Source organism: Hirundo rustica, chromosome 1 (assembly GCF_015227805.2).
Source record: "Hirundo rustica isolate bHirRus1 chromosome 1, bHirRus1.pri.v3, whole genome shotgun sequence".
Classification (NCBI taxonomy): Eukaryota; Metazoa; Chordata; class Aves; order Passeriformes; family Hirundinidae; genus Hirundo; species Hirundo rustica.
Genome location: NC_053450.1, coordinates 120,377,884 through 120,393,220, shown reverse-complemented (window position 1 = coordinate 120,393,220; position 15,337 = coordinate 120,377,884). Strand labels below are relative to the sequence as shown.

General features: G+C 43.5%; 1 protein-coding gene across 1 annotated transcript in view; it reads left to right on the top strand.

Moving 5' to 3' along the window:
- Positions 1–5,810: 5,810 nt before the first annotated feature.
- PLCL2 (phospholipase C like 2) overlaps positions 5,811–15,337 on the top strand; it is a 98,515-nt gene continuing 88,988 nt past the window's right edge. The window contains exons 1-2 of the mRNA XM_040076839.1: positions 5,811–6,036; positions 6,717–7,259. Of these exons, the coding sequence (XP_039932773.1) occupies positions 6,948–7,259 (312 nt within the window). The 5' untranslated portion in view covers positions 5,811–6,036; positions 6,717–6,947. The remainder of the gene's footprint in view (positions 6,037–6,716; positions 7,260–15,337) is intronic.

Here is a 15,337-nt window from a genome sequence, read left to right as displayed (position 1 = left end):
TTAATTGCTAAGGTGAGCAATGCAAAAATTAACGGGATTAAGGCACTCCATTACAAGCTTTAGGACAGGATGCAATCTCACTGGTTGTTGTCTTGCAGTCTACCAGTACCCATGTCAACCAGCATGAAAGACTATGTTTTACCAAACCTTTTAAAACCATGTGTTACCAAACCTTTTTAAACCTGCTTCAAATAATTTGGGCTGTGTGGTTTTTCTCACGACTGAAAATAAATGCATTTATGTCTTGGAGTATAGCAAATTTAATCAACTCCTCTCTCAACCTCTGTTGTGGGGATAGACTAAGAATGTGACTGTGACTTCTTGTAATTCAGAAAAGTTGCTAGGCTTAAGTAAATTATGTGGATTTTGACTGCCATTCAATAAAAGCACTTCATTCCTCTTTTATACATATATATTCCTCTTTCTGTGGTATTGTGTTGCAAGATTTCTAACAAGACAAGCTGACACCAGCGCACAGTTAATTGTTTATCAGCAGAAGTGTGTATGTGTTAACTCTCCCATCAAACCCTCAAAGGTGAAGACACAACACACTGCAACTCCTACTTGGCACGTGCAGATCCAGTGTTTACCCTCATGGACATGATAAAATGAAGACAATTATAGAAGGAACTCAGGCTGTCAAAAAAATTCAACTGATTTCATTTACTCTACTCACCTATAGTGGAAAAGATGCAGTTTTCCTCAAATGAGTGGAAGTGTTTAATGTTCTGGTATGATGAGAATTCACAAAGCATATAATGCTGAAATTAAGAATTAAAAGTTTTATGTCTTTTTCTTTGTGCAAATTTAATGCAAGCTTTTGATCACTATCAACACTTTAGTTAGTTACAAAAAGTTTGGATTTGAAGAAGTATAAAAGCCCATTTTGGGCTATTTTATTGGCTTGCTACTGTAATAATAGAGCCAGATGTCTCAAATGACAAAAATAGATGACTTACGAAATGTCTTATGTCTCACAAGTCAAATGCTTCTGTATATACCCAGCACTTGCTAACAAATGTAAGGAGGGAAAAAATGAAATCCAATCCTTTGGAGAATCCTGGCTCTGATCCGGTTTTTGTAACGCTGTAAATTCTCCTTCCAGGGCAGAGTACAACGCCAGGAGATGGGAAACACTGTACGTTCTTTTTAATGATGCATCAGAAACACTTCAAGAACAGGTTTGCTGTCCTGATCTCTCTGATAAAATGTACGTGCCTCTGCTGAAATGGGCACGATGCAAGTGTTTTCCAGAGTGCCTGCCTTTCCTAGTAGAAGAAAATGCAAATTTTGCTCCACTGAAACTTTATCCAAAAATACCTCACAGAATTTTGCTACAAAATAAATTTTCCAAATGGTGATATTAAAGGCAAACAAAGATTTGATTTTCAGCCTTTTCAAGCATGGTAAACTAACAACATGCTATTAGAATATGATAAACTGTAATTTCCTGTTAAGATAACTCTAGGATTCCCAAAAAAAGCTACTCAGATTTAGTGCCTAGTTCAAGACTTTTTAAAAAGTCTTAATTTCTAGTTTGCAAACTGAGGCCTTAAGGGAGGCCTCTGATATCCAGAAAGTCCTTCCTGTCTGTTCTTTAACTTTCCCCTAAAGTCTTCTCTTTTAATGGGCAGGAAGGGAATACCCTCTTTCAGATTTTAAAAACCCTGACCTTTTTAAAAACATGTATACATTTTCACAGCAATGTGATTTAAAGCCATGTTGCAACCAACTAACCACTGAAGCATGATAGTCTTCAAAACAGACAGTTTAGAGCAGAACTGCTGAACGATCTTGATTTAGAAAAGCACTCCTTCTGGATTCAAGAGTGTGCAGGGGAAGAGTAGATTTGCTGTTAAGCTCTTGTTAATTCTCAACCATCACGCTGAGTAGGCTGGTAGCCAAACGAAAAGGCATTATAGGTAGGATAGAGAGCAAAAATTCCTTAAGCTGTATTTAATAGGCTAAAATGGCTGAGTTGCTTGATTAAAAAAACAATCTTCATGCTTATAGAGTTATAGAATCATAGCATATCCTAAGTTGGAAATGGCCAACAAGGATCATCAAAGTCTAGCTCCTGGCTTACCCCTACAGCCACTGCTAGTGTAATGAACTTTCCAAAAAAAAAAAAAAAAAAAAAAAAAAAAAAAAAAAAAAAAAAAAAAAAAAAAAAAAAAAAAAAAAATCATGTATACAATGTTAATAAATGCTCAGCAGTAGACAAATCTGTCAATTTATGTTTTTCTACCTCTTTTTGCCACCTTTAATGCACATTGTACCGTCTGCACCTTTTGTGTGCATATAACACACCTGCACTTTACAAATGTTGTACACAACAATGCATTATTTATAGATAAACCTTGCTTTGGATTAATTATGAATCAGATTCCAACTGTAATGGGACTGCTTAAACATGTATACTTAATTATAAGCAAGTATAACAAACAAGTATGTGCTAGACTGTGACCTGAACAATCAAGCCAAGAAATTTAAATTATCACCAGAATCATAGAGATACTTACAACAATGAAAAAAACATATTTCAAGCAGAGGTGTCAGAAAAGCAACATTTAAACAAGATCATTGCTAATTAAAATTTTTAATGTTTGGAATAAAAAGTATTTAGTGTATTAGCAATGATCTGGTATTTAGCTTCTTTAAACACTGGTCATTTAGTCACTGGATAGGGGTTTAAACATATCCTGTTTCTTGGCATGCTTCTACTGCCACACTATTTGAGTTAGAAAAGTTCAATGGGTAATGTTAGCTTAGCTGTGGAACTCTGATATTTAATAGGATTTTATGAAAATAGCTGATATGTGCACATGGCAGCACATTCTCACAGTTAAATATTGTCATAGGAGGGTCTTTTGATTCCATTATAATCCTTATTTCATTTAACAATTAAACAAATAGAGCCTGCTGAGGCCACTATTGAATAATGGTAATGAAAAAGTTTCTTCACCTCTTGATCTTCAAAATGTTCTGGCAAAGAAAGCATACAGTTCACATTAGTATCACATGAACTGCTTTGGAAACCTGAGCTCACACAGATAAACAAGGTCTCTATGGAGTAGCTCAGTCTTGGTGACCATTTCTGGGATTTGGTTTATCAGAAATGCCTCCTTTTGTATATGGGAATATTTTTTTCAACTTTAAGCATTCAAAATGCATTTGAATAAACACCATGCTAGTTTAAAGAAGTCCTGTAAAACAGAATGGAGCAATAAGAAAAATCAGCAAATGGTAATCAGAAGAAATCTTATATTTGGATAATTACTTATTTGCTACTTCCATCTTGTTAACACAGCCTTTCTAACTTAGTGTCTGATACAATGTTTTCATTAGTAATTCAAGTGTGATATATTTAGAATAAGCATAATACAGATACTAATTTCATTGATTCGTGCGCATGTATCCTTAAGACTAGATTTAGAAGTTTTACTATTTCCTTTGCATTGAATCATCACCTTCGCAGCCAAAAGTCTGGCAATGTCTGCTGGTCTTGATATCATTCATTACAGAACTGCCAAAGCTAAAGTTAAATGATTCCTTTTTCAGCATTGTTATTTTGTTTCCGTACAGGTTGGACAGATAGACAGAGTTGAAAAGGGTTTTTTCAATCCTTTTTTTTTTTTTTTTTTTCTTCTGAGACAGGACTGAACAAATTTTGCTAAAGGCCTTGAAACTGGTGTTCTACTATGTGCATCTTAAGCAGCAAGATGACAGGTAGCACACATCTTCCTCACCAGTTTACTGGCAAGGCTTGGTGACAAATGATTCTAATAACATTTTATACCTGTTGCATATAAATTTCATCCTTCAGAAGAAACAGTGGTGCTCCTAATGACAAAGTGTCTCCCGTAGGGATGGTTTGTGATGCCCACATCTGTAGATACAATACTGGATAATATTTAATATCCAAGGCTGACTTTTCCTAGTTAAACGGCAAGGCAAGGTGTTCAGGCAAGAGATGTTCACATAAGGGCAAATGGTAAAATCACTGTATTACCAGCTAATGAAAACCACAACTTTGGCTATTTCAGATCTTAAGTTTAATATTAATGTCCCTAGTGTTTACAGTCGAAATCCTGCAAATGTGCAGGTTTTCATTTAATCTTAAGCTTTGTTAATAGTTTGATTAAATTGGGGCCATATATGAGTCATGTAGCTGTGTCAGGTTCTGAACTTCCTTGACCCACTAGAAATGATACTGAATAAGTAATATTCTCCAAAGAGCTTCATACTTTCTTCCAATCTGCATCACACCTCATGGTTCCTTTACTGCTGCAGTGACAAGCCCCATTGTGCAGATGGCAGACAGAATATTCAAGAAAACACTCTCACCAGCACCAGTCTGTAAGTTGGTGGCCGTTTAATGACCGTGGGGACACAGATGTGAATCTCTTCAGGAAGAGGAGATTGAAATGAGGGCTCTCACGCTCCAAGTGACCTAAACAGTAAAAACAGACAGAAGACATCATCCCCGTGGCTCTGTGTTTTGGAGGAGTGAGCTGTCCCTTGGTGTTCTGATGGAGAAGATGGAGGTGCCTTCCATTTGGAGACAGCTCACGGCAGTGGGCCACAAAGGTATGGTGGCAGTATGGTGCTCTGCAGTCCACAGTAAAACTCTGGAACTGGGGGACAGGACTGAAAACGTAACCTTCAATCCAGTGTTTTCAGCACTAAGGGGGGTTAGTGGTGTAGGGGGATATTTATACTGCCTTATTCAAGCTATCTAGATCAGATGGGTATCTGATCTCTGTGCCAGTGGTTCCAGGCACAGTCAGTGATCTCCTGAGGGCAACTGGGGGAACCTAAATTAAAAGTGTAGTGCTTTCATTCCACTATAATCTGAGTCAAGCTCCCGCATTAAGCACTTCAGCCAAATGCTGAAGGTCAGATGGTGTGGGCCATCTTAGGTGTCTCTTTACTCAGCGTGACTCTTTGCACTTTTATTTCTGCGATTTCCAAGTTTCCTCATGTTCTCAATGTATTGTCTCCCCAGCTGACTCAATTTCTGAATTTCAAGCAAAGGGCCAAGCGCCTTAACTATGGCATTTCATTTCCCTTTATTCAACTTAATCGTGAAATATCAAGCTCTTGCAACATGCAGCCATGTTAAGAGGTAAAAATAAATACGTGGCTCTCTGAATTACTGCTCGCCCACCAAGCCCCTCCTGTTTGTCTCATAGCAGACCTAAACGAGCGCGTATGAGGTATGTGAGGACACTCCGACCGAGCATGCTGTTACGGACACGCTTGAGGGCAACCATCAAGCTGTAGTTTCCGTTAAGCTTTTAATATTCCAGCGCTCCATCACATTCGTTCCTTTATTAATTAAAGGCTCTAATTGGACTAATTGGGCTCTCACTGGGCTGTCAGCGCCCGGTAGGGTGCGGGAACAGCGGCTCCACGCCGCCCCCCGCCCTTTCTGCGCGCCCGGGCGGCCGCAGCCCCTCGGCCGGGCAGCGCGGGCGAAGGGCCCGGGGCCCCGACGGGAGGGGCGGAGGGGAGCGGAGGATGCGGCGGGGCGCGGGGCCGCGGAGAGCGGGCTCTTTTGTGTCCGCCCGGAGCCCGGCCGAGAGGCGCGGCGCGGGAGCGTGCGGAGGAACGCCGCGGCGAGCGCGGGGCGCGGGAAGGGGCGGGCGCGGGTCCTGCCCTCCGGCGGAGCGCCCCCGAGCTGCCGGAGGGGGGTGCAGGCGGCGGGGCCGCCAATCCGCGCGGGGCCGGCCCTGTGACTGGCGGCGGGGGGGCCGGCCCGGATCGCTCGCTCAGCCTTCCCCGGAGAGTTTCCTCGCGGGGGCGGCCGGGGCTGCCTCTCCCCTCGGCGCTGCCGGCGTTTCCCCCCGCGGGACTGCTGCCGAGCGTCGGGCCGGGGAAGGCGGCGGCAGAGAGCGAGGGAAGCGGCCGCATGAATCAGTTTCTCTCTGTATCCGGCTTCGGGCAGAGGCGGCGACCATAGCGGGGAGGAGGGGAGAGAGGGAAAAGCGGCTCCCGCAGCAGCGGCAGCCGGGGGCTCCGCTCGCCGCCGAGGTGGGTAGCGGGGCGGCGGCGTGCCGGCGGGGGGCGGCTGCGGGCGGGGTCCGGGGGCGCCGCTGCCCCGGCCGGGTTGTCTCCGCTCTGGGGCGGCTGGATATCGGCGGGCAGCGGGAAGGAAGAAAAGTTGCCGAGGGCGCCCGGGGGCTGCCCCGCGGGGCGGCGGCGGCGGCGGCGGCGACCCTGCTCGTGTTCGCCGCTTCTTCTGGCCGTCGCTCGCGGCCGGAGAGGGGCTGCGGCCGATCGTCCCCGCCGTGCGTGGGACGGGCTTTTCCCCGGGCCGGGGCCGGAGGCTTTGGGGCACGTTGTCCTGCAAGTTCTCTTTTCGCTCCCGCTTCGTTGCTTCAGCGATTGTGGGTGTCGCTGTCTCAGGGTGAGAAAATACCGCCATCAACGCCTCTCGTTTTTCCCGGCTGAGCAGCCCCAAAAGCGCAGTTCCTCCGGTCCCCTCCAGCCTCCCCCGCCCCGCGGCGGGCCGGTCCCCGTCCCTGTCCCCGTCCCTGTCCCCGCGGCGGGGCCGCGCTCCGCCCGCTCGGTGCCCCGGGCGGGGACCCCGGGCAGCCCCTCTCCTCCCACGCGTGTCCGTGTGTGCGCGCAGGGCAGCGCGCCGCGATGCGACGCTCCCCCGCCTCGTGTGAGGACCGGTTGTCACGTTTCGTCTCCTTTTCCCTCTCCAGGTGCTGCGGGACTGGTGCTCGCCGAGCCGCCACCGACACGTTTCGTCCGTCCCCCCTCCCTTCTTGGAGCTACGCGGCCTCGGCTGCCAAATGCGCGGGGGGGAGAGACTTTGGCTCAAAATCCCCCGATCGTAAATAGAGAGAAAGCGGAAGGAGAGAGCCACCGCCGAGCGGCCGCGGGAGGAGGGGAGCGGGGCAGCGGTGGTGCTTCTGCCGTAGCCAGGGAGGCTGATGGCGGAGTTTGGCGGCGGTGGCGGCCCCGGCGGCGGGGGGCTGCCCTCTTCCCCGGGGCCGGTCCAGGGAAAGGTGGCCTTCAAGGCAGGGGATGGGGAAGGAGGAGGCGGCGGCGGCGGCGGGAGATCCCGCTTTGACAGTGCGGGCAGCCGGGTCTCCAACGGGGACTGTGCCCAGCCGGGAGCCGGTGAGGAGCCGGGATCTGTTCCTCCTGCAAGCCCGGAGAGCAGCGGCAAAGAAAAAGGATTTTCCACCAGTCAACAACGAGAAGGCAAACCCGGCATCCCCCGAAGGAGCAGCATAATTAAGGTAAGAGCTCTTGCTCCTCCCCATCGGGGTCTTTTTCTCTGTGACAGAGGCAGGGAGATACGGGCGATACATTGGGTTCACAGAGCCTCGGCTCTAGATGAAAGGACCGGCAGCTTTTTTCTTTCTCTTTTTTTTCCTCCCCCCCTGTGGCGGGGGGGACTTGATTTTTCCTTTGTCAGAAGTGTACAACAGTGGGAGGATGGCTTTGTGTACATCCACGCTTGGGGAGTAGCAGGGCGTCATGTTTTGAGGTTTATCAAAGTAGAAGGCTCTAACTCCTGTTAGGGAAGGTGAGAGAAACTAGCTGTCTTGTGACAAGACAACATGGGCACCAGCCTGGCAGCCAAAGACATGAATTGCACAGTATGCTTGTTATTTGGGATGCACCTGTGCAGAGCAATTTTGTGGCTCCATTGGCTTGTGTGTGTGACAGGCACACAGCAGGTGATGAGAGATTCAGGATCTCATTGGGCTGGGGGTGGGAGAAGGTATAATAGGGAGCATTCTTCTTGTTAAAAATGACAGCTCGTTTAGCAGTAGGCTGAGTTGTACTGCACCTATAGAAACAGCTTTATACTGAGCTCTGCATATTCTGAACGCTTTCATGTTTCAGCTTGAAAATTAGGGGGAGCATCAATGGTAGAAGGTAGCTTGGGCAAAAAGGAATGGGATTTTTTTTTTAAATACAATTATTTCTCTGGATATGCTTGTTTTGGTTTCTTAAGTCCAGGGTTCCTGAGATATGTGTTGGGTTAGCTTTCCCAACTCCACTGGAAAGGTTGAGAGAGCATCGAGAAATTGCTCCAGTGGTATAACAGCTGTGAAATGAGGCACAACTTCAAGTACTTAAGATCTGAGTTTAATCAAGATCAGCTAGATCTAAATTAAGCTAGATGTGTTGCCTTCTTAGATATTTATATGCGTCCAAAGTCAGCTGTGGTGCGTTGACCTTGGCTGGATTCCAGACACCCACCAAAGCCACTCTGTCACTCCCCTCCTCAGCTGGACAGGGAAGAGAAGATAGAATGAAAGGCTCATGGGTTGAGATAAGGACAGGGGGAGATCTCTCAGAAATTACTGTCATGGACAAAACGTGACAGTAATTCGTTAATTACAATTAATTTGGGGAAATCAATTTATTACTAATAGAATCAGTATAGGATAATACAAAATAAAACCAAATCTTAAAAACACCTTCCCTCCATTCTGCCCCTTTCCTGTGGTGCAGGGGATGTGAAATGGGGGTTGTGGTCATGTTTCTGCCGTTCCTTCCTCCTCAGGGGGAGGACTCCTCACACTTCTACCCTGCTCCAGCATTGAGTCTCCCATGGGAGGGACCATGAACTTCTCCAGCCTGAGTCTTACCCACTGGGTGCAGTTCTTCATGAACTGCTCCAGTGTGGTTCCCTCAGGGGCTCACAAATCCTTCCAGGAGCCCGCTCTAGCGTGGGCTTCCCACAGGGTTGCAGCCTTCTTCAGGCATCCATCTCCTCTGCTGTGGAGTCCTCTATGGGCTGCTAGGGAACAGCCTGTCTCACTGTGGTCTTCCCTCTGGGCTGCAGAGAAATCTCAGCTCTGGCGCTTGGAGCATCTCCTCCCACCCTTTCACTGACCTTGGTGTCTGCAGTGTTGTTTCACTTGTCTGTAGTCCCACCCCCCGCCCCCCTTTCTCTGGCTGTAATTGCTTCCAAACAGGTTTTTTCCCTACTCTGTTAAATCTGTTATCCCAGGGGCACTACCACAGTCACTGGTGGGGCTGGCTTGTCCATCCTGGAGCTGGCTGGCGTTGGCTCTGTCGGTCATAGGTGAAGCTACTGGCAGCTTCTCACAGAAGCCACCCTTGTAGTCATGCAAACCCAAGAGACGTTCATTCCACCCCTTATCGTTAAAATCCACATCCATCCGACAGTCTTCACAAATTTCAGTCACATCGACAAATAAGAAGTCCCCACGCCAAAATCAAAAACAGCACCAAACACACGCAATTCACCACAGTTAGAACATAAATTTCACACAATCAGTCCGTGCTTTGCCCGTTATCTCCGCTGTTCTGTTGGTTGGATGATAGAAGAACGTGTGGGATATCCAGACTAGTGGTGTGTTGAAAGTTGTGTTACTGTCTCTTGGGCCGTGCTGTAAGAGCCAAGGGGAGAGCAAGGGCAGTGAGCAGTCGAACACATTTGACAGGCTGTACCCACCCTTCCTGTTTGAGCAGTGATGCTGGGCGTGTACGTGTGTGTGTGTGTGTGTGCTAAAGAAATCATAACAATGGACAGGGGCAGCTGAGCTTCGTGTTGAAATAACTTCATATGTGCTGGATTTGCCAGTGATTTTATTTACAGATCTGATACTTCTTAACAGTTTCTTGTGTCTTCTGTGTTAGCCCAAGAAAGACAGTAGTGTTGTTTGCAGTGTGTACCATGCTGTTGTACTACTTTGTAGTGTATGATTTAATTATACAGCAACCTTCTGCCTCTCTGGGGACCAAGCAAGGTCACAGTACCTAGGGATTTGTGATATATTAAGATCAAGAAGCATGAGATAAGGAAATAGGTTTTGAATTACATTTCATGGATACCAGAGTCAAGGTTCTTAGTTTCTGCAGCAATGATAGCACTTTGGAATACAAAATCATTCAACTTTCTGCTATTATTGCTGCTGAATACCGTTTTGCAGATGTGAACAGTAATCTGTGCAGCAGCCAAGAACTGATTACTAAAACTTTGTGTTATTATTTGAGTAATTATCTCGAGTGGAAAAATGTGACAACACTGCATTTAAAGTTATGTGATCCATATTTATTTTAGATATGACTGTTTTAATACTTTCGGGAAAAATCACTTGTCTAAATATATTCTGAATATGATTCTGCCTGCTTAGTTCAGCAGTTCAGGTGGTTTGAGTCTGGGTGTGTTGGTGTCTGGTTTTCACTCTGAAACCTTCTGGAATATCTGGCATGGGTAGTAAACCTTAAGATGCTGTTGCAGAGCAGAAGTCTGTAAAGAGTGGGAAAAGTAAGATGTAATATGCTTTTGGAAAGCCTTCTTGGAGTTTTAATGTCTTATATTGTTAAAACTGTTCTTGAAGAAGATGAAAAGTAACCTCAAGGAACAGGTCTGTTCTGTGCAGATGTAGATTTCATACATTCGTGCAAAACATGACTTTGTAGTTGATCTGTAAAATGCACCTTTATGGAATATCTAATACTTAAATGTTGTGCCTGCCAGTTACTGTGTAGGTGTTTGGGTCACAAGAGGAAAATTGACATCTGATTAATAGTTCTAGTTCAGATTAAATTCTTTAGAACCACATGTTTGTGCATGAAAATCAGGAGCACAGATCCATGTTTTATTTTGGTTTCAATCTGTGCTTCCATTGGCTGTCTATTTTCATAACTCTGAGAAGAGCAGTTGCTGCCTTTTTCCTTTTCTTACTTGCAGTCTCTGTTCCCTTTTTCCAGTAGCTCCATGTTTTTTTCTGTCTTACTTATTTTGTGCACCTGCTTATTTTGACTTTTTCTTTCTCGTTTGGTGTAAGATGATGTACACTTTGAGGCTGAGGTGTCACCTAGGATGATGACAGGTGGCACAGCTGCTATTACTGGAAAAAGTAACGCAGTCTTTATACATAGTAGTTTACTTGGCCTTTCACTCTTGTGTACCAGCTGCGTTTAGGCTGAAAGGATTAAAGATCGTGCTCTTCATTTGCAGCAATTTGTATGGAATAGCCTGTTTTATTGCTTGCCTTTGTTGAACCAAATTTGAGGGCCAGGGACTACATACATGTGTTTATGGAGACTTTTTCACTTCCTATTTCTTATTCTCTGTATTTACGAGATTGTGATTTTTCAAGAGGCAGCTGTGATGATACATTGTGCATCTGTGGGATTAAGGCTCTTGGATACCTGATTTGTGAAGTTATTTATATGCCACTTGTTTGTATGTAGCGGGTTTTGGGATGACTGTTTTGTTTTTCCATAATATTTTCCTTGGTGCAGCTAGTTGCGGTTTCGTATTATGTAATTTCCTACAACATTTCCTATAATATTCTGTGAAGCAAATTTACATCTTGCAGTTCAAAGTGGGTTTAAGCATCCTGTGAACTTTTCTTAGCTTCTCTGACAGTTGGCAGTGAGCTTGCTTTATTTTTGTGTGAGGTTCCTTCATGCCTTTCTTAAGGAGACTTGGCGGTGGTAGGCGTTTGAGAATCTTGAAGGCAGCAAGCGGTGTATGGGTGTGTTTCCTCAGAGCTGCTTGCTTCCAGGGTGTCCAATAAATGCTTACAGAACCTCATGGCTTCCCAAAGCTATAGACTTAGACAGAAGGAGAGCCGTGGGGATAAATATGTCTTTATTAGGAGACAGGTTGCAGTAATAAAATGAGAAGAGATACACTTAGGAGAGATTGCAGTTATTTAGGAAGGCAGCAGTGAGAAACACGTGTCGAAAGGTGGCTTTAGCATTCTGTGAGCAGGATCAACACGTGTGTGGAAGCAAAGTCCAGGGTGGTTTTCTTTTTTTGCATATACCAATACTGATCTCAGTGTCAATAAATTTCTTGGCTGATAAAGATACAAATTTGTTTAAGTTCTTTTTTTTCTTATTGATCTGAACTCAAGCTTTCAATCTGTAAAGGCATGTACTTGCTGAGCATTGTAAACTCCTAACTTTCAAAGCCTGTAAGAGGACAGGAACCAAATTTAGCAGGTAGATACTCTAGGGTATAATTTTCAGCAGAGCTTTGCTTTTGAAACTAAACATATCCGTGTCTTTGCTATGACAGGGGATTTAGACAGCATATACATCAAGATCTTCTTTCTTGTTGGAATGCCAGTATATGTTGCTGACTTGTTCAGTTTTCTGTGATCTCTAGTTTGTACTGTATACCTGTTTGTATCAGATGTAAAAAGTTTGAAGTATGGAAAATGTTTGACTGTTTTCTACAGCTGTGAATGTTTTAAAAGCTTTAATATAAACCCTTTTGTGTTCGTGGTAAACTCTAATGTAGTATTTTCAGTGGACTTAGGTTCTCTGTAGTCCTAAATTATCTTAGCCACCATGTTTGCAAGTCTTCGTGGAGGCCCAGGAATAGGTCATACATGTTTGGCTTCCATCTGGAAAAATATCAAGGAATTAGGTTGCTGGATTCAGTTTGAAGTATATGAGGTTACCTGATTTTCAAACATTTTTCATATTGCTAAGAAACATGTAATGATGCAAGTAAACTGGATTAAGCAGTCTTTGGCTTGAAGATGCAAAGGTTCCTTAAGTTCAAAGAAGACAGCCATGGAGAGCAAAGAATAGGAACACTAACATGTTTGGTTTACTCGTGCCCTTCCCCTTGGAAACAAAATGTGACAGTATGAGCTGAGTTCTTTCTGGTTGCAGGAGATCTTTAGAAGAAGGATGTGGATCTCCCAGCAGTAAAAGGCATTTTGCCTAGAGCACATGCTAATTGACACCAAAACTGACAGCACAAAAAAAGCAGATATTTAGGAAAGAAGGCTGTGATAGTTGAGCTCCCACTACATCTTACTCTGGACAGCCATTCAACTACACAGCCAAAGTGTAGGTTTTTCTGAGAGGCTGTTTCTGGATTTGTTTTTGTTTGTTTCTTAGTTTTTTTCTTTTTGTTTCAATGCAGATCTGTCTTATCTCTCTGGTTTGTCAGCATGAGAGACCTGAATAGCTAATTGCAGCTGCATGAATCCTGGAGTTTTCTTTTAGAGGATGCTGTCTCTGTGATTTGTTGGACTCTGAGCTAGATTCAAGAAGGTTACCAGCATCTGTCCATATTCGTATTCTTTCTCCATCCTCTACTACTGATTGTGTACTGGCTTCCTAATTAAAAAAAAAAAAAAAAAAAAAAAATTGAAAGAATATTTAACACCATAAAGATCATATCCTCTGTGATACAAAAGCTGTATACCTAAAGTATTTGCACAGAGTATCATATATATACATTAGACCCTTGTACCAGGCAGTTTACTGCTTGTTGACCGTGACACTGTATGCCAGAGCCACTGAGTGGGTATGCTGTGCATTGCATTTTGTACCTATTTTATTTGTGTGAGTAGTTTCTGTAGACCACAGTAATCAAAGTTTTATTTGAAGATGTGCAACACACACAAGAAAGTTGTTTGTGGAAATGTATGCATGAGGATATTGCCTTCATGTGATTTGGTTAGCTTATGTACTATAGCCCACGAGGAGAAGTACTTTTTCAAAAGCTGACTTGGAGCGGGAGCTTAATTTGGATGAATTTAGCTTCTCTGACTTCTCTTCTGGAAGAGCTTATCTGTCTATTTCTCTTGACTGAGTAAAGAGCTTGGTTAGTGTGAATAATAGCAACCCCTTCACCTCCTCTGCCCACAAAACCTTAGATTATCCACAAACATGTTCAGTCTGTTCAGTGGTGAAAAATTAATTAATGGAATTAAAAATCGTTATGAATACATGATGAGATTTTTACTTATGTCTATTATCAGGCTTGATCTGTGACATGGCTAGTTTAGCCTATTTTTAAACAAGGAATTAGAGCCATGATGTCCTGCCCATGGCTCACAAATAATACACTGTGCTCCCATGATTTGATTGCATTCGTGGAAGATTAAAAGAGTTTAAACAGAGATTGACAGGACAAGTTAATTGTGTAGTTTCCCAGCCTTTGCTGGTCCATGGATGATGTTACCATCAATCCTTGTATGATTTGCACTGACTCTATTAGGAAAAACCCTTATATAAAATGCACCAATTGTCAATCTCTAAGGGCCAAATGAAGTTGGAACACATATTATAATGTTAGTACATGGATTCTAAATTATTTATATTTTCACACAACTGTGGGATTATGTTTGAAATTTAGAGGTCTAAATATAAACAGACTAGCAAGTAGATTTTGGGTGAGGAAAGATGTATAATAATTTATGTGTGATGTACACGGAGAAGAGGAAATTATAAAAATGTGATAACAATCAGCAATGTATATGTATTGAAGAATGTTTAAAAGTAGGGCTGGAAGAAACCTCAAGAGGTCAGTCTACTCTGCTCCAGTGCTCTGCTAAAGGATCAACTGTTAATAAATTTCAGTATGATGCTTTTCTTTTAATCACCTTTTGTTTGTGATCCTTCTATGCAGGCTGCTGCCTGATTGTTCCTCTTTGTAATGGGCAAAAGCAATCATCTGCAAAAAGCTTGTACTTGTCCTACTAACTGCATTCTAATTATTTCAGATTATACCTTCAATTTGTCAGGTTCTTTCTGATTTTAACTTACCTTCTAACATACATGCAACTCTTCCACCTTCAAGTTGACGTCCTGTTTTAACTATGCTTTCATTTTATGATATGTGGTATGTGATTTTTTTTTTTTTTTCCTTAAGTGACTGTAGATTTTGGTACAAGATCCAATTATATATTCCATGGTTAAAATAGAAATTGATTATTTGTATTCTTTACCACCTGTAAATAGAGCAATATGAAAGAATCAAGAATCGAGTTGCAGAATCGAGTTAAAAATTGCAATTGATGAGAAAATATTGTTCTTTCTAAATATATTTAAAATAATAGTTGGTAAGTACAAATTGATATTATTATTATTACTGGATTGCAACATTGGCAGAAAAAAGGCCCTTTGGAAGGGGCTAGTTTGTTTGTCTTTTAGGAGAATAAGTAGCAAGTGGCCTCTTTCCCTGTTTCGCAGCTGTGTTTATGAGGACTGTTGTTACTGATTTACAGTGGATCTTCACATCTGGCATGCCTTTTAAACATGGGGCAGTGCCATCACTGCACTTACTTTTCCCTGCTCTAGAAGACTGTGCATGAAGCAGTCCTTTGAAAGGATTGTTGCCCATCCTCTCTACTGCAGTACATCTCTCAATATCTACTTGAATAGCTTCTTTTCCAGAGCTGTGTGTATAGACTCATCTGTCCCTTGTTTCTGAAGAGAAACATCCCTGAGTTCACTCACCTGTTCCCTCCCAGACTGTGACCTCACAAAACATGCCTGTTCCAAACAATGAAGGGTGCACTATAGTGAGTGACTGGAAATCGGCAGTACTGACGCTCACCGTGTTAACTGG